Here is an 18,012-nt window from a genome sequence, read left to right as displayed (position 1 = left end):
ACATTTTGGTGTTGTTCCAGTGATGTACAGTCACGTGAAATCTTACATCAGTTTTTCATGAAATTAACATCTGGTTACTTTAACTGCAATATCTCAGGAGTTTGATGGGTTTTGGTGGTGTGTTTTTTTTTAAAGTTTTTGAAAAACTTGCATGTAAAAACATTTGAAGTAAAATAATGTTGCAGGTTGTTTACAGTTTCCTCATGGATTACAAGAGTAAAAGCAGTCAGGAAGCTGCAGTGTTTTTAACATTGGTAAACAAATACTGGATTAAAGTGCAACAGTCCTTCTGACAGCACACCTGCTCTGTGCTGAAAGGAAAACTTTTCCTCTCTGCAGAGAAGCGAAGAAAAATTTCAGTGTCAGGCGTGTTTCTCTCGAAAGTCAGTGATGGCCTTCCAGAGTGTGCATAGCATTCCTCCTCTGTAAAGAAAAAAAATCACAAAGATGCTCAGCTACAAAGATATGCTCGCTCTAGCCTGAAAGCATTCCAATTTAGGTGCCTTCTGATTTTCTTGCTCCATTTTTGACCAATGAAATCCAGTGGGAAGGCTGATCAAAGGTGAAATTCAACGTGCAATACTCAAATAGAGGACAGAGTCCTTTCCTGATGACATCCACTTTTCAGATGCCTGCTTTCAGGAATTCAGACTTCTGGTCCAAAGGACTTGCATGACCCACAGCAGACTTCCAACATTTTCATAATGTGATTATGAAAAAAAAATCTTACCACTTGCTGGTTTGTTGTTTTTTTCTGTTTGTTTGTTTGTTTGTTTGAGGTTGTTTTCTTTTGTTTCTAAATTCTTATTTAGGCATTTACTTTTAAACTGACTGGGCACACAAGACAGTGTTTGGTAACTCCTATTGTTTCTGCAGTGACCTACTCACCTGGCAGGATAAGTGAAATCTAGTGTTAGTTGCAATCCGTTTGAAGTTTGATGATGATAAACTACAGAAAGTTTTTCTATCTCTACCTTTTTAAATAAAAGCAAGGCTCTAATGGGATGTCTAGTGTCTCCAGGTGTAAGGTAAAAGCTTTACTTCAAAATTTTCCCTTTGCTTTCCTTTAATAGAAAAGCTTATTTTGAAATTTAAACACTATCAACTGTTTATCAGGAATGTATCAATATACAAAACATACTGGAAAGTGTTACTTATTTTAAATTAATAGGGCATAATCCAATAAATAGAGGTTTAGTATCAGTTATTTTCTTTAGTAATAAACCACACTCCTGTTCAGCACAGTTCATTTCCCTGTGAAACATTACCTCAGTCTCAAACACTTCAGATCATCTCGTGTAACGCAGTAGAGAACATCCATTAATGTATAGTCTTCAGCCAAGAACTACAAAAAGAAGTTTAAATGAACATTTTGTTAGAAATATAATCGAACTTTCTAAGTTTTATATACCATCTGCCCTTAAAAATAGAAGTTTTAAGTTTAGAAGAAACCTAAAATTGGGCCAAAATGTGGTACATGTAACATATCAACCCACATTGTTTCTAGAAATACAGTGAAACTACTTAATTTTTATACTGTATACTCTACATTGGCATACTGGGCACAACTTGAAAGGTGTAATGCTTTCACAGCTACTCAAAACTTTGGTCAACTGCCATTTCTGTTGTTATCACTGATACCTTAGAGTCACAGACTTCAATGAACACAATTTAGAGCATAATTAATACCATATTTCACCCATGAGAAAATGAAAAACAGCAGTTAAGACCCATCTTTTTGAAAACGACGTCCAAATTTGATGTACTTGAATTTCGAGTAGCCTTTGATCTGAGCTGTGGGAGTGATGACTACATGCAGGTTTTCCTAGGTCAGCTGAAATTCTGAGATGCTCAACACCTCTGAAATTATATAATTTGCTGAATACTGATCTCCTTCAGGAGATTTCACTTCAACACAGTTAGCTAAGGGTGAACATGCACCCTGTATCCAAGGTGTAATCAGCAGGAAGTGTGTGAAGACACTGAAAAATTACAAACCAAAGCAATAGTGTCTATTTACCAGTAAATTTTATTCCCTTATTCCTAATCAGATACAGAAATTATTAACTATACTGTATTTTTATGAATGCCTTCATATTCATGGCTTTTTCTTATCCTCTCAAAACAAATGTGTGTCTCAAATGTGCTCAAGTAACTGAAAAGGTTTGGTAACTTCTTGAGTCATAAAACAGTCCTGTGACTGCGTCAGACTGTGAACAGAATCATTGCTACCTTGTTTATCGTGGCCTCATCAGCTCCTTGAACCCTCAGCCAGTTCACGAGGTCAGGGTCTTCGGTCCCTGTGCCAGTGGAATGACGATGACAGACAGACAATCCAGGAATATCTAGAACAAAAAAGAACAGAAGTTCAACTGCCACTGTCTTCTTCTGTAGCCACTATGAAACTTTCCTCTGAAAACTCTTCTCACTTACTTATTGGCTGTGACCTAAGCCGTAGGTTTCTGATCTCTTGATCTTTTTCTTCTATAGCTTGATGTAAAAGGACTTGAAATTCTCTCTCCTTTTGAACCAATTCCTCCAGTAACCTATGAAGTGACAGGAAGTAAGCACACATTTCTTAAGTAGTTTCAAATTTTCAGGGAAGCAAAGATCTTGCAACACTTAAACTGGAAACCTTCTTGACAGAGACAAGGACAGAGTTCTTCAGCTTTCATAGGAATATCCTCTCGCTATAGATTTTTTTATGACCTATATCAAGACATAAACATTCACTGGTTCCTAAAGCTATAGCTCTTTAAAAGAAAGAAAAAAAAAACCCACAAATACACCAGCCTCCATGTACACATCCACCCACTAAACAGGTGGTATGGTACAAAATTTCAGTGAAATTCCTACAGCCAGAATTCTGTTTTAAACAAAACCGTGTAACTGAAAAGAACAAACATCGAAGCATTTCATAAACCACGGGCTAAACTTTGTGACATAATCCTTTGTAAGGAAAAACGCCAGTTCACATCTCTCCAGCAGACATTTTCAAAAGTGTGGCAAGGGTGGAGCTGCGATGAAAATGTGTTTAAAACTTAGATCTGCATTTCTTAAATAGGGAAAACACGTTTTCAAACACAAGGGCTGTCCCTTCCTCGCATACGAGGCACTTTGTGCCTACCCTCCTATGCTGGATGAAGAGCGAGAAAAATAGGAGGAGGCAAAATACCTTGTGTCCTAACTGTTCCATTTCAGTATGATTTTGTTCCCCCCCAGCACCTCCCCCCCATTTTATTTATACCAGTGCAGCACTGCAACTTTTTTTCTGGGACACTGAAAGGCAGGGACATTCTGGAATTCAACTAGAGAATGTGCCACAAAAGCACCTTACCTGCCTTTGCACAGAAGTAAACTGCATCTCATGTGATTGCTTTGTAAAAACATCTAGCCCTACTTTTAGCCTGCATGCAGGTCTGCCAGCAGCATGGTTGCATTCCAGTGCTGCCACACCTGAGCTGACAATTCTTCACAAGCCCACCCTGCACGGGAACCTCTTTGTGCCTCTACGCAAACCCACGGCTTTGTTAATCTCGGTGCAGACTGATACTCAGTCCAGACAGGTGTGCAGTCACCTTTCAATTAATTTATTCCTCCTCTAAACATTCTGGTTGAAAAAGGCGTTTGGGCAAATAAAATAATCAACTGTTTTCTCTTGATAACTGCTTGCTGCTTATGCCAATAAAGCTTTAATAATAATAGTGAAACAACTGTCCATATTATTTACCTCAAAATTTCGGCATGAACGACAGGATGTGATTATTTGGCCAAAGACTTCGCATTTGAGAAATTTATAAAAGCAAAGTGCTAGAAAACAGTTCCTCTACAAACTGATCATTTCTGATGCTACTCCTCACCATGAATTCAAAAATTTACTGAGGTCAGTAGAAAATCCAACGTCATAAATCAGGTGCTGCAAAAGCTAACATACCTACTTTAATCAGACTATCTGGTATATTTTAGTGAAAATAAAACAAAATTATATATAAAATTATTTGGATAAATAATGGAGACAGATTTGTCTCTGCCATTTAAACACAAAACCCAAAAGAACCACTTTCCAGGTTTAAAGCAGAATACATATGTTTCTGAAAAAAAATCCAATATCCAAATTTCTGGCTTATAAAGAACACATCTATTTTTCCCATCTTTCTTTGATGAACAAGTTTTATTTAATGAACAAGTTTTATTTAATGAACAAGTTTTATTTAATGAAAAGGTAATGCTTGCTGGTAAGCACAGATCCTGCTGCAGTGCACAAAACAAGTCTGAAGCAGTTTCCTTGAGGAGTTCACGTGTGGCTGTTGACCAGCTGGAGTTTATTCCCCAAGAATAACTATAGAAAAGAACAGCAAGTTCTGCCTTAATGGAAACAAAACATTAACACCATTCATCAGCCACACACAGCACATGAAGGAGAGAAAAAGCAGAAGGTTGGCAGCAAGCTCAGTTTTTTTCAGACCTTCCTTGAAAGGGCACCTGAAATCAAGACTGACCTTAACTTGCATCACTATTGTTCTGAAATGAATAAAACTAATGTAAGTGATCAGTCACAGCTAAACAATGACCATCATTTAAATGAACAACTTGCAGTACTATGGAATTTTGGTATTGTCATAGTATTCTAGAATATGTATTTTAAAAGCGAAACAATACCCGCTGTCCCAAGTAGGCTAGTGTCTCCTGATGTCCAGACTTACCTGTTTGTCTCTAATTTTAGCCTGCCCAGCTGGACACTCAGCGATCTGTGAGCAGCCTGGGAGTCATGGGACACCGTAGAGCTGAGTGTGCTTACACCTGAGGTAGCTACTGCATCTTCCATGACAATGCAAGGCTGTTGGATAGTTTGATTCTGAGGCTGTTCATCTTGATCTTCAACTTCTACGTCATCTTGATCTGCTGTATCACTTTCAGATGCAAGACTAAAATGTGGCCTCAATTCTATTAGCAACATTAAAATATAAGCAAAAGAAAAAACATTAAAGATGTTAAACATTAAACCAAAAGCAGACCTAAGTGACTATTCACAGATCATCCTACAGCTTTGATTAAACCAGACCTGAAATTTCCGTAGCAAGAGAAGAGATATTTTCTAGGGGTTTACAACCACTCAGACCGTAATGGCATCTTAGCTTATGCTGTTTATTATTCAGCCTAACAAATGTTCCAAAGCTCTAAAAACCAAAAATCTGGATGAATAGGATTCCAGGTTTAGCTAGCATTTCATGTCAAATTATCTTTTGCTTTATGCCATTCTCAGTGGTTTGTAATTTCTTATGTGTCTGACTTGAAATGTTTTATTAAACAAATAACCATTATTTCTCTTATATCCAGCTATTCCTGTTGTTATTCTGGCATATTTAGCATTCTCTCATTATAAAAATACCATGTTTACCAAAAAAATTGTATCCAAAGATGTGGAGAGGAAATAACAGACCCCATTCCCGACAATTAAAAAAGTAGCACACTTCCCTTCTACTTATCAGAGAGTGAGAGAACATTGCCTGTTCTGTAATGATGTACATCCACAAAATGGCAGACACAAAGCTACAAGTGTACTCTGGTTTCTCATATTCCCTGTTTAAGCTACCTACCGGAGCTTACCAGGTATGCAAGATATGTACCCAAGATCTTATACTTCTACACACTTCTTATTGCAACAACATCTGTTAATTAATTCTAACCATTTCATATAAATCTTCCTTCCTTCCTTCAATTGTGGCTTCTTACTGCTGAGCACTCCCATAGTCTCACCAAAACATACTTTTTTTCTGAATCATACTTGGGTTTTGTAGGTTTTTGTCCTTTCTGCTGAAGAACTAACAAGTACATTTCTCTTCTTTACAAAAGAGACATTCATTCCTTGATCCATTTCATCTCTTCATTTCAATGCTACAGACCTTTTTCAAGGCTGAATATAAGATCAACAGAGCTGTGCTTCCTTTAAATTAAAGAAAGCAGATTTGTTATACAGCAGCTGCCCAAATATTGCGAGGCACATATGTCTGAATTTGCTTTGAACTTCTGCATCACACTAACAAGAACAGAAGTTTGTTTTGCCATTGTTCACCACCAGGCAGTATAACTACACAACATCTGCTTCTTCAAACATCCTGTAACTTTTACAAGTGTTAAGGCCACAGATAAATCTTCACCTTATTCATGGGGGGGGAGGGGGGGGGAAGTCAGTCAAAGTCAAGGGGAAGCAATCAGAAATAGAGTTAAGGCAATTAGGGCAGAGAGAGATGATCAGTGCCCAAAAGCTACTGGGGCACAGAGGCTTTTGTTTAAGCTTGGCCAGGTGCAAGTAATGCTGATACTGAGCTGCGTGGGGAAGAAGAGTCTATTAAGGAGGAATTCTACAGTACTCCTATCACACAGCAATAAAGTGCCTGCCTCTCAAAGGTGTTCGGCATTCTAATCAAAAGACAAATTTTCTTTATGACTTGACACAGAAACCCTATTTATGCCTTGCTGGTTGTGCTGAGGATATAGAAAACACCGAGGAGAAGAGGAAGAGCTGTAACTTTTGTTGGAATTTTCAGATCCTGCTGTTGATAATTTTGGACTTAACCCACTGCAGAAAACAGGATCGTAAGTATTCTGACTTCAGACTTAAAGCATTAAATCATATATTTGAAAATGTGACCATTAATTCCAGTGTAGGGAATGGTGGAATCACAAGCTTAGAAGTTAAGAATCAGCAGAGAAACCACCTCTGGAAATAGGTAGAGTAGTAACAGAATGGGCTATGGTTTCTTCTACACAAACTCCTTCCCTCTCTTCCCTCAGCTCAACCATGCATTCTACTTCCACAACATTCAAAATATAATAATCAAACTGCAGGCACTGCAGATTTTCATTTTTTTTTTCTTTAGACAGCTTCTGACCAGGAGCCAGAGAGACTTTTGAGTACTCCAAAAAGCACATCATTAACCTGCACTTTGTAAAACACCTTCCAAAATCAGCACGTACTAGCGAGTGGTCTGTCCTTTGGATTTTAGGAGGCAGCAATTGTGCGCCTCAAAAAAATGAGGCCCCAGAGCACCTTGGCCTACTACAGCTCACTGTGTTACAGAATTGTTTAGATGACACATCTTGGAAAGCTGCTTTCCAAAATAACTCTGACAACACACTGATTAGTTTTCAAGTTGCAAAACAGACAATGAACAGGAAAAAGGCCACTGCTGGTTTCAAAATCTTAAGTGAAGCATCATAATCACAGCTCTACAGCATGTTTAAAGAGATCAGCTAATAAATATTTTCTGAGTATTAAGAAATGACTCACCTGGGACCAGAATAGTAATAGCAGTCTGCACAGCTTTTCTGATTATGCTGTCCAACGCAAACATCCAATGTGGCTTGATGTTATGATTTCGGAGAACTTTATTGACCTAGCAACAGAGAATTCAGTTCAGATATTATATCTCCCCAACTCAAAACTATAACATATGTCAGCATTATGTAAAGCATTTGAACTTATAGATGCTGTATCAAAGCAGGTGATTAAAACTACTTCATGTTGTCATTAAACGAAGAAAATAGCAACATTGCCAACTTCCACCATTCTATTACAAGTCGTGTAATCTTTTGCATTTTTTATCAAGTACGAGTTTTGAGGTTAGGTGATTTTTGATGACTCTGATACTGAAGTTTATTTAACCTTCACGGGTGTGGAGAGAAACTTAAAAAGAATGCAAGCAAGACAAATATCAAGGACCATATTATGAAAGGGTTGTAACTTAAGCTAATTAATCTTGTTATTTTTTGGCATCATTTTCACTGCTTACTCTGAGCAATACTTATCTATTTTAAAGTACAATTGTAGGAAATATCAAAGAATTAATGTAATGCTGCTCCTTCTTGATTCAGAAAATAGTTAATGTTAAAGAGCCAGGGGACTTCAGTTGTATGCTATGCCATTTTCTTTTTCTTTCTACTTTTTACTTTGTGCAAAGAGATAGTTTTCTACACTGGGTTGCTCCTAATTCCCTACAGGCCTGCTTTCAAACTGCCTTTAGCTATATTCTCAGGTGCCTGTATGGATGCTCCATGCCACTTGCAAGAATGTCTCTACCTCGGGGGAATTGTTTTCCAACTCTCAAGCAGGTAGGGTGATAGTGCTACAAAAAAAAAAAACCACCAAAAATCAAAAACTGCCTAGCCACAGTAAACAGCAATAGCACAACACAGACTCAGTGCTGTTTTCCAGGCAGGGAAGCAGACCAAAGGAACAGACTCCATAGGAGTTGAACTCAAGAAGTTGCAGGAAGATACAAACGTAATTGTATTTAGAAAATTATGAAGTTACTCAAAGCCTTATAAAAAAAGTAGCAACTACTGCTTACTGAAAAATGTGGCAAGAACATACTTCACTCAGGTCTTCCTAAAAGAGAATTCACACTGTGATAACCTCTCTATAAAAAATCACTGAAGTTACACAAACGATGCCTTCAGAAGATGTGTTAATAAATGTTATTAATCATATTATTGTCACTGCCCCAAAGCAACAGTATTCAGTAAGGCAGTAATTTGTGTAGGTACTTGTAGTGGGTTTGGCTGAGATGGAGTTAATTTTCTTCACAGCAGCCCGTGGGGTGCTGTGTTTCAGACTGGTGACTGAAACTGCCCTGATAACACACCCATGTTTTAGCTATTGCTGAGCAGAGCCTACACAGCCTCCAGGCCTTCTCTGTCTCCTACGCTGCCCCATCAGTGAGTGGGCGACCGGTGGACTCCAGGCTGGAAGGGGACATGGCCAGGACAGCTGACGTGAACTGACCAAAGAGATTCTCTTCCATATGATATTATGCTCAGCAATAAAACGAGGGGAGTAGTTTTTCCAAAGCAGCCGTTGCTCAGAGACTGGCTGGGCATTAGTCTACTGGTGGTGAGTGATCGCTTTGGCATCACTTGTGGGGTTGGCTGGTTGGTTTGTTTTCCTCTTCAGTTATTAAACAGTCTTTAATGTGGGTCTTTAACAGTCGACCCACAAGTTTTCTCACCTTTTGCCCTTCTGATTCCCTCACCCATCCCGCTAGGAAGGAGCGAACGAGTGACTGGGTAGGGGCTTTCCTGTACCTGCCAGCCAGGGTCAACCCACCACAGCACCTACATCTCCTCCGTTCTGTTGCCAACGGCCACGAGATGGCACTTGGACACCGTGTTTGGACTTGGAGAGCTCAGCAGCCCCAGGGGAGACTGCTGAGTGTCTGACACCTGGGCATCAGCTGCCTAAGGGCCCCAAAGGCTTGCCCAGCGCCCTCCAAGGCAGCACAACTCCTGTTGGCAAGAGCTTTGCACCTTCCCATACTGACTCCTACCAAGACACTGGTAGGAGTGTTTAGCTACACGCAGCCTATTTAGGTACTGAAGAAGCACAATGTAACTTTCTCAAGAACACAACAATCCACAGTAATGTGATTTAGCTATTTAGATTACAGCACAAAACTACTTTTTCTTGGTTGCTCCAACAAGGATAGATTATTAAACCTTGTTAGCTGAGATTACCTTATTAAGTCCTGAGATCAAGCGAGCTACTTTCCCTCACTTTTACTAATATCCCAGTCTCTGCAGAATCTGGGGTCTTGATACCCATCTGAATTTCAGTGTTCTACTATAGAAATCTAATATATGTGCAAAAAAATTAAGACTAGGCACATATAAAGCAATTTTTTTCTTTGAACTTTCTGTGGGTTATCTTAGTTACGTAATAAGAGAGATAGTAATGAAAGAGAAATTAGTCAGTTAAAAACCCAGCAACTTGTAATGAAGTTAACAGTAGAGGGTAAAATTTTTATTGAAAAGAACATGACTCAGGCAATCACTACCGAATAACTGATGCCCAGCAACATCTCTATCAGAAAATCAACCCAAACACTTGTCCTCTTCCCCCCTCTATTTTTCTCTTGACCTTGTATGTTTGTTTTTTTTTTCTTCCAAGTGTCAAAACAGTAGTAATATGAGGCTAAGCAGAACAGAAAGCTGAAGTGTATTCAAAGTAAAGATTCAAAAAGAAAACTTTCATTTCTGGAAACCTCTCTTTTATAGATTTGTTTCACACATTAGTTTGGGTTTTTTTTGTAAACAGCATCTAATTCTTGTCAGTGTAGTCTATGCAACAGACACTTTACATGCTATGCAATCCTTCCTGACAGCTCTTTTACTTGTTAGCGTGCCCCAGGTTTAAATACTAACAAAATCATCCACCTCAAATGCCTACTGGGATTGTCATTTCATTTTTGCTACATGACTTCAGTCTGGACAAGTGACAAGCAACACAGCTGCACCCTCCTGTGTTGGTTATTCATCTTAAGCATTAAGCCTAATTGCTTGTGAAATAACATTTAAATACATAGCTTAAGAAGAAAAAAACATTTGCTTTCAGTAAACTAGCTATTTAAAGGGTATCCATGTGGGTGTTTGGTTGCTCACTGTAGGAAATCATAAATTTTGCATTAACTATTGATAGAAAAGTAGCCTACTTCCTTCTTATCCTGTTTATTATAAATTGGAATTAAAAATGCCTAGTTTGACAGAAATCTGCTGCTAACAAAAAATACTAGAATAAGAATTCAATACAAGATTATAAGGTAGACAGTAATGTATTAGTTTATAAGAGAAGTCAAGTTCAGGAGACATGCATTTATGAAGGGTATGCCTGACATTCAGTGTTGGTCTGGTACCAGAAAACTCTCCAAAATGAGGGTTTAAAAAGGCCTTTGAAAAGGCTTTCCTGCTTTAGTATTATGACATAATGTTTACACAACTATGCTGAACCTTCTAGATCTTTAATCAGCAAAATCTCAATAGTTGTGTTCAGGGTCTGTGTCCTGCCAAAGGATCACTTGGCAAACCAACCAAGCCATGGCTGTGGGCTGGGTTCTTTTTATTAAAGGTTCAAAGTCCTCAAATATTATTGTTTCAGTAACTCTGGATGGAAGTTAATGGCTTCTAGCACCTTTTTTTGGCAGTTTTGGAGCACAAAGTTTGTAGTAAAAATGACAACTTACAGCATCTTGAAAACCAAACAGCACAAGCTGCACTTGACTGATACCATGGCTGTCAAAGTCTAACTCCAGTTTCAGTTTTGAAAGAGTGGTTGCGATGATTTTGCGATCAGTGGACCGTACAAACTCTCTGAGGCTGGACACGAGCGTCGTGATATGTTCCCATTTTAGCTTGGGCTCTTCAGCTCCCTGGTAGAAAAGAGAGGAAAATGAATAGTTTTGATAGCTATCTTTGGAAACATACACCTAGAGGGACTTTGGTCAATAGCTTCAGTTGGCAATACGGATTTTCAGAAGCTCTGCCTCTACAGCTAAGGGAAAGGTGCAGCTGCTGGTAGCACGGTAACTACAGCAGCAGAGAGCTCTGCCGTAAGCTCCCTGCTAAAGTGGATTACTCAAGTAGCTGACTTTATTTTGTATCAGTTGCTGAAGTATACGTGTACACTATAGTCTGTATGTTTCATTGTACAGGAGTGGAAAGATATGGATAAATGTACCGTGCACTGAATACTACACATTACTCTTAATTGCAACAAAGATGTACTTTGCAGTGACTCCAATTTCCGAGCGCCTCTGACAGACAACACAGAGTCCCACAGCAGCATTAAAAAGAAGGGATTAGTCAAAGTTATGCAGAAGGCTCGGAAAGAGACTAGTTCTTTCCCACATAATTTCCCTTGATATGGAACTTCTACACTTATCCTTAGAGCAGGTCTACAACAATCTCACCTTTCTATTATAATATTCATATGCCTATTTTTAAAAGTGTGCTTTTGCATGAGCTACCAAAGTAGCAAAAAGCTCAAAACCATTCATCAGAGTAACGAGTCTAAGTAACTAGGAAGCAGAGGACTGTATTTACTCTCCAAAGTTAAGCCAACTGAATACAAATTTCAATTCCGAAACTTAAAATTAAGCCAGAGTTAGAAAATCATACCTGTTGTTCAACATGAAGTATTCAATGCTTATTCTGAAGGAAGTTAATTAATTATTTATATAGACTAAAGATATCTAACATGGATTTCCGTAACAGAAGGCCATACAGTGTTTAGTTCCATTTTATTTGCCAGTTTTATGCCATAAGTGTTACAGCTGGCCAGACATCAAGAACCCTGTTTGCCCATAACATTGAGGTTTTAACTATAGTTAATTAATTCCCATCAGGATGAAACAAAGACAAATTGATTGAGAGGGAAACAACAACAACAAAAAGAGAAAAAGCTCAAACAGTCCATTGACTAAAGCATCCGAGATGAAAGATCCTAGCCTCTGATCCTATGCACTTTGATTTGGAGAATTCACCTGGTGATTTGCTATACCGAAGCGGATCCACCACTCTGTCCTGCAGCAGCTTATCTCCTTTATCATGTAAATAATTAAAATGCCATTAGGGCAGATAGGTGGACACACAACATACTGTTGCCCTGGACTAGAAAATACAAGTCCATCAAGGCATGCTGGGGACAGGGCAACCAGTGTGGCTACCTAATACAGAACAGGGACCTATTTAGGGAGGGTCATTCTCCTCTCCTAGCTCCCACACCCAATGACTTTGTTGAAATTGTTATTATGAAAAGTTTTTGTGAAAGGAAAAGCACTATCAAAGCCTAAAACTTGATGAGGCCTAACAAGCAAGTGAGGCTTCCATCTATTGGTAACTTCTTGCATTTAAGCAGGACTGAACCAGAAGCCAACAACTTCCCCTTAACTGCAGTTACCACCACTTCCTGGTGGTTTCAGTAAGTTTCCTACCCTTTGACCAGGATCCCTCTCTCAAGGGAGAAAATGGTGTTCAGGAATCAGAGTTCAGCATCCTCTTGAAGGGCAGACAGTCCCATGCACGTGTGCCTTGAACTCTTTGGCTCTACAGCTCCATGTCTCTCTGCTCCTGTGTCAGGCTGTTCCAGCCCCAGCTGAGGATGGCATGAAACACCAAGCACCCTCTCTGGATCTTGTGATTGAGTTTCAGCCTCTCACAATCACAGATTATTGCTTTCATACACATGCTAACAACGGTGTCTGTTCTAGCAACACTCTAGCAAAGCACAGATCACAGGCCTCTCCCTTATTGCCTTCTATTTTAACACTTTCTGTAGTTACCAGGACAACTGTACGGGTGTCCCTGTCCCCCCCCTCCAAGAGTTAGCAGCTCTTTTTATTAGCATGGCAGCAATTTCCAATCACATTAACTGTCGTACATGCATAAGAATTGTGTTGGTTTGCATCAGTTTCTAAGCAGTACTATCTTTAGAAGATGAGTTGTCACATTTTATACAAATATATTTTAGACGAGCAATACTTAACCTTGAAGCGAGTCAATTAACTACTAACCCCCACATTACAAACAAGAACAAAAAATTATGTCATCCGGTTACGGTGTTGCAACATTTATCAGCGTGGTCATGACCTGTAATTCATTCAGTGTAATCCTGAACTGATACATCATCGTGAATCATCCCCACAAAGGAGTGCCAAAAGGTCATTCTGCAATTATTTGGTTGTTTGCTGTAGCTCCCACAGTTACTCCATCTTCCCTCCCCTCTATATGCGCTCCCAGCTGCTGTGAGGAATAGCTGCAATTTATTTTCTCTCTAGTCCCTTCTTTCCCTTTTTATGGCTGTTGGATAGAAGGCAGTGGTGTACCAGTCATTCCCATTTTTTCTACCTTATAAACTAACATAGGGCCAGAGCAGGCCAGAAGACCTGAACCTCCCTCCGTCAAACCAGTCAGCCAGAATACGAAACTCTCACAAAAGGAGGTCAAGGTAATCACCTCCTTGGGAGGATCTGTCTTACATGAGTTGACCTGACAGCCTTAGTTAGTCCCACTTGAAAAATCACTGGCAAAATACAGTATGATGGAAACATGTTTTTCTCTTGTCTGGCCAGCAGTAACATCTAGATATAGATACAGTATTTACAAACAACACAAAAGGCATATCTAATGCAGCATAAATAATTTTAAAGCCTATTTTTAATAGCCCAAATAAAACAATAAACCATTAAATCTTTACATGGTGTATGCTTTCTAGTTTAATCAAATGTTATTTTTCAATTGCTTTACTATGTGTAATTTCAAAAGTTCCAGGTAATTGCACATAAGTTTTCAAATTCTACAACATTTTTGCTGCCTTCTGAAATTACTTTACCTGAGCCAAAGCTTCCATCAAGTTCCTCACTACCTTCTCTTGGTCTTCAGTTAATATCCTGTGAAGGGTGGCTCTCCTTTCACTGTCTTTCTTCAGCATGAAAAATCCAGAATCTTTCTCTTCAGGTGAAGGAGGTGCACTGTGATCCTCAAAATTTTCATCTGGGATGCTGAAAGACACTCAGTAAAAAGAGACTTTATAAAAAACCACTCCACTGCACACATTCCTAATCTACTGCGCAACATAAATGCTAGATAGCTCTTTACCTCAGAAAAAGGGACCGAATTCCCTTCCCATCTTTTTCTCCACAGGATTTGGCTCTTGTTTTGAAAGAGAATGGATCAATTTTTAATTCTGTATCAGGTGAGACAGAACCATATTCGCTGCTGCTACTTGTATCTTCCACCAGAACAGGGACAGGTAAGGATATACTCCGAAGATACTCTATTCGTATAGGAATATTCAGAAATCAGAATTTAATGGTGCCATCACAGTTCTGAAGTGAAAAGGTTATTCTTTCAGAGGAAACAGAAAGACTCCAAGCCCTCCCCCATATCAAGACAAAATGTTAAAAACAAAATTGACGAAAAAATTCTAAAGCTTATTCTTCTGGAATAGAGTTATCTTTCAGTTGTGTTTTTATTCAAAAGCTTCCTGAGATATGGAAATGCTGGGCTCTTTTCAAGTTCACACACAAAACTTCACCACTGGAGTGAGCGTGCACCTCGTATCATCAGTATGCACTTTCAGCAGTAACAAAATGTTTCTACAGGGTAAGTCATGCAAGCACCTTCCAAAATCTTAACTTTATGTGTGTATATAAACATATATATTTATATATACAGATAAGTATATATACTCTAACACATGAGATACGTTTCTTTATCAGATTATTTCGTACAAGTTTAATTAGTTCACAGTCTTTGATTAATACTAAACATGCATGTTAAGTCAGAACTTTTATTTTTAAATATGGAACACACATTACTGCTGCAAGAAACTATTCATACCTATTTCACATGTACACATTTCAAAATGTACTTTGATAGCAACTCAGCATGAACGTAAGTACGTGCTTGTTCGTTTCCCCCCTCATCTCTCCCCAGCTCATTTTCTGAAAGAGATAACTATCCTGTACCCAGGGCTGAAAGGGGTCTCGAATTCATTTAACTTTTTTCAATTACAGAATTTAGCCTAATAAAAATCTGTGTTATCTTTCTCCACAAACTTTGGCTCTATCGCTACTACAAACCAGCCATTTGGTTTCCTGGTCAGATTTCCACTCAATGGCCCTATAACACCACCACAGCTCTTCGAGCCTGTTACCCACCTGCGTAGACAATTAAACCACAGCCTGGTAGGATCACAAAGCGTAGTTTAAATTTGCATAATGAAGTAGAGGTTCCTAACAGAGAACAGTCACTTATTTTCATAATGATGCCCACTTCTCTTTGCAACATTTTAGCGTGATGAATTATACCAGAATAAGTGTTAACCACAGTATCTACAGAGTTATATTTTCATAGAGAAATATGTTAAAACTCACCATTTGTGTTAGCTGAAAGAACTGTGGGAGAAAAGCAAAAAAAACCCAGAAAGTTAAATGTGCTGAAATTAACTGAGAAAATAAGCATAGTCTAGAGGACAACTCTTCCCATTTTTATGGACTATCTGGACTCTCCTGTCTGCAGTCTCCAACAGCGTAATTTATTGTGATTTAAAGTTAATCTGAGTCTAGGGAGGTGGAAACCACATTAAAAATGCTCATCCAATGTCACCTCCTTCACTCAGTATTTTTATTTCTTTTAGGTATCATGCTAAAGATATACAGAAGATATTTTCATATGTGTATATGCACACACATAGAATATGTCATTCATACTCTCAAAACTCCTTTGTTACTTTCCATAATTTACAACACTACAGGAAATGAGTATATGAAACAAAAATAATGCAGGGCATGCACATTTGCTATGGGATAAAGATTATTTTGTTCATGTAGAAAACTCCCCTGAGGCTGAATAGCATGTTCTAACCTCATACAAAGTGTACTCTACGCAAACATTCTTTGAATGAAAACTTATACAAATTTAAAAAAAAAAAAAAAAGAAGAAAGAAAAAATAACAAAACACAAAAACTGCACAAAACCATAAACAGACCTCTGGAAACCTTTTTAGAAATGTTTATATAAGTCATCTCTGTGACATGAGAACAGAATTCTGCTACAACAGTGTTTCTACAGCAAGCTGCTAGAACAGAAGGTTACAACTGAACGTTCACCTGGGATGGAGATCTGCAGTGTTCATCTTAAAGACTAAATCAGCAGTTTCAGTATCATTGGTAAGAGTAAAATTCCAGATTGAGTTCAGCAATACTTACCTGAGAGCTTTGATGGGGACTTTCTTTTTTTGCTTGAAACTTTCAAAAATTCATCTACAAGTAGCTCATGAGCAAAAGCTCGTTTATCAGGATCTGGTTCAAAGCAACGCAATATGAAGGCCTTGGCTTCCGCAGACATGGATTCAGGAATCTCTGGGTGTATTTTAAACATTCCCACCTGAGACAAATAAAGGGAGAAATAATGGCCTACACTGTTCTTCTCCCAAACACTAAATAGCACCCAAAAAGTGCTTAAATAGTAAAAGTAGTATATTGCTCTTAAGTTTTGATATTATCTTTCTGTAACTAGTTTATTAATTCAAAGGAAAAAAATCTATTATAAACTGTATAAACAATTACATTTGAAAAAAAAAATCAAAATTGCAATTAGAGGCTCTTGCAAAGCAGAAAACTGCTTCTTTTATCAGTTTGGTTTTTATTGGTTTGGTTTTTTTTGGTGGTGTTTTTTTTAAACACCCAGGATGCTGAATAGCTGCCATCACTCCATTACTCTTTTCAGAACTACACAGCACTCCCACTCAGTTGAATCAGCTCGTTCTCCTTAACATCCTCACTAAGCAGGCATTTCCTTTATCTTCTTTTCCTGCAATCTCTAATTCCAGCTTCTCCAAAACAGTCATAAGATTTCCTGTGTTGACAAACACTGGTCTGAGTTGCACAAGGAAGATGTCTGACCTTAAACATCGCTGCTTGTGGTTCTCCCAGTTCGTAAAACGGGGGCTTCCCTGTAGCCATCTCAATGATTGTGCATCCCAAAGACCAGATGTCTGCAGCCTTCCCATAGCCACGTGGTCCTTTGTCTATGATTTCTGGTGCCATATATTGAAGGGTACCTGTTAAAAATATACTCATTTTTTACCTTACATAACGATGCAAATAGATAGCTAAAGGACAACAGGAAAAAAAAATCACTGAGGAGTGAGCGTTATCAGGAGAGTTAAAAAAAATACTCTTTATTCTCTTTATTATTCAAAATTCAAAAATTTCCATATGCATCCTACACAAACCTCAAAATACTATTCAAAATATTACTTGTGCTAAAAGCATCTAGTATTTATTATCTGCTGATCCGATGATATCGCTTTTCGAAGTCAATGTCAATTATTAAGAGCTTTCAATGAGCTTTGGATCAGATATAATTTTCATTTACTGTATTAGAGATCAAGATTAAAATAAGGAAGATCACTCTGAATTGTATCCAGAAAGGAAAAGGAAGTGAAACCTGAAATCTGAACCAGCACGTGACATGAACACCTTTTCTGAAGTAAGAGAATCAACCTGACGCATTGTTCTGCATTCTGTTCCATTTAGAGCAGAAATGGAAAAGCGGAGGATGGAATTAAAAGAACAGTCACTTCTCATTTGGCATAATTATTTAATGCAGTGCCACTGCATGATTTAACATCCAAATCAAATTATCAAGCAGAACGAGGACCAAGTTAACGACAAG

At 38.3% G+C, this 18,012-nt stretch overlaps 1 protein-coding gene across 1 annotated transcript in view; it reads right to left on the bottom strand.

Annotated features, from left to right (window-relative positions):
• Positions 1-362: 362 nt before the first annotated feature.
• Positions 363-18,012, bottom strand: part of MAP3K5 (mitogen-activated protein kinase kinase kinase 5) — a 112,898-nt gene continuing 95,248 nt past the window's right edge. Inside the window, exons 19-30 of the mRNA XM_086632049.1 lie at positions 17,238-17,395; positions 16,542-16,719; positions 15,708-15,728; positions 14,428-14,605; positions 14,162-14,330; positions 11,016-11,201; positions 7,292-7,397; positions 4,704-4,944; positions 2,434-2,546; positions 2,233-2,345; positions 1,269-1,345; positions 363-423 (exon numbers count right to left, since the gene is read on the bottom strand). Of these exons, the coding sequence (XP_086488175.1) occupies positions 363-423; positions 1,269-1,345; positions 2,233-2,345; positions 2,434-2,546; positions 4,704-4,944; positions 7,292-7,397; positions 11,016-11,201; positions 14,162-14,330; positions 14,428-14,605; positions 15,708-15,728; positions 16,542-16,719; positions 17,238-17,395 (1,601 nt within the window). The remainder of the gene's footprint in view (positions 424-1,268; positions 1,346-2,232; positions 2,346-2,433; positions 2,547-4,703; positions 4,945-7,291; positions 7,398-11,015; positions 11,202-14,161; positions 14,331-14,427; positions 14,606-15,707; positions 15,729-16,541; positions 16,720-17,237; positions 17,396-18,012) is intronic.

The sequence above is a fragment of the Tauraco erythrolophus genome, chromosome 2 (genome assembly GCF_009769465.1).
Source record: "Tauraco erythrolophus isolate bTauEry1 chromosome 2, bTauEry1.pri, whole genome shotgun sequence".
In the NCBI taxonomy this organism is placed as follows: domain Eukaryota; kingdom Metazoa; phylum Chordata; class Aves; order Musophagiformes; family Musophagidae; genus Tauraco; species Tauraco erythrolophus.
The sequence above is the reverse complement of the archived record's forward strand: the minus strand, read 5'-3'. Positions and strand labels throughout refer to the sequence as shown.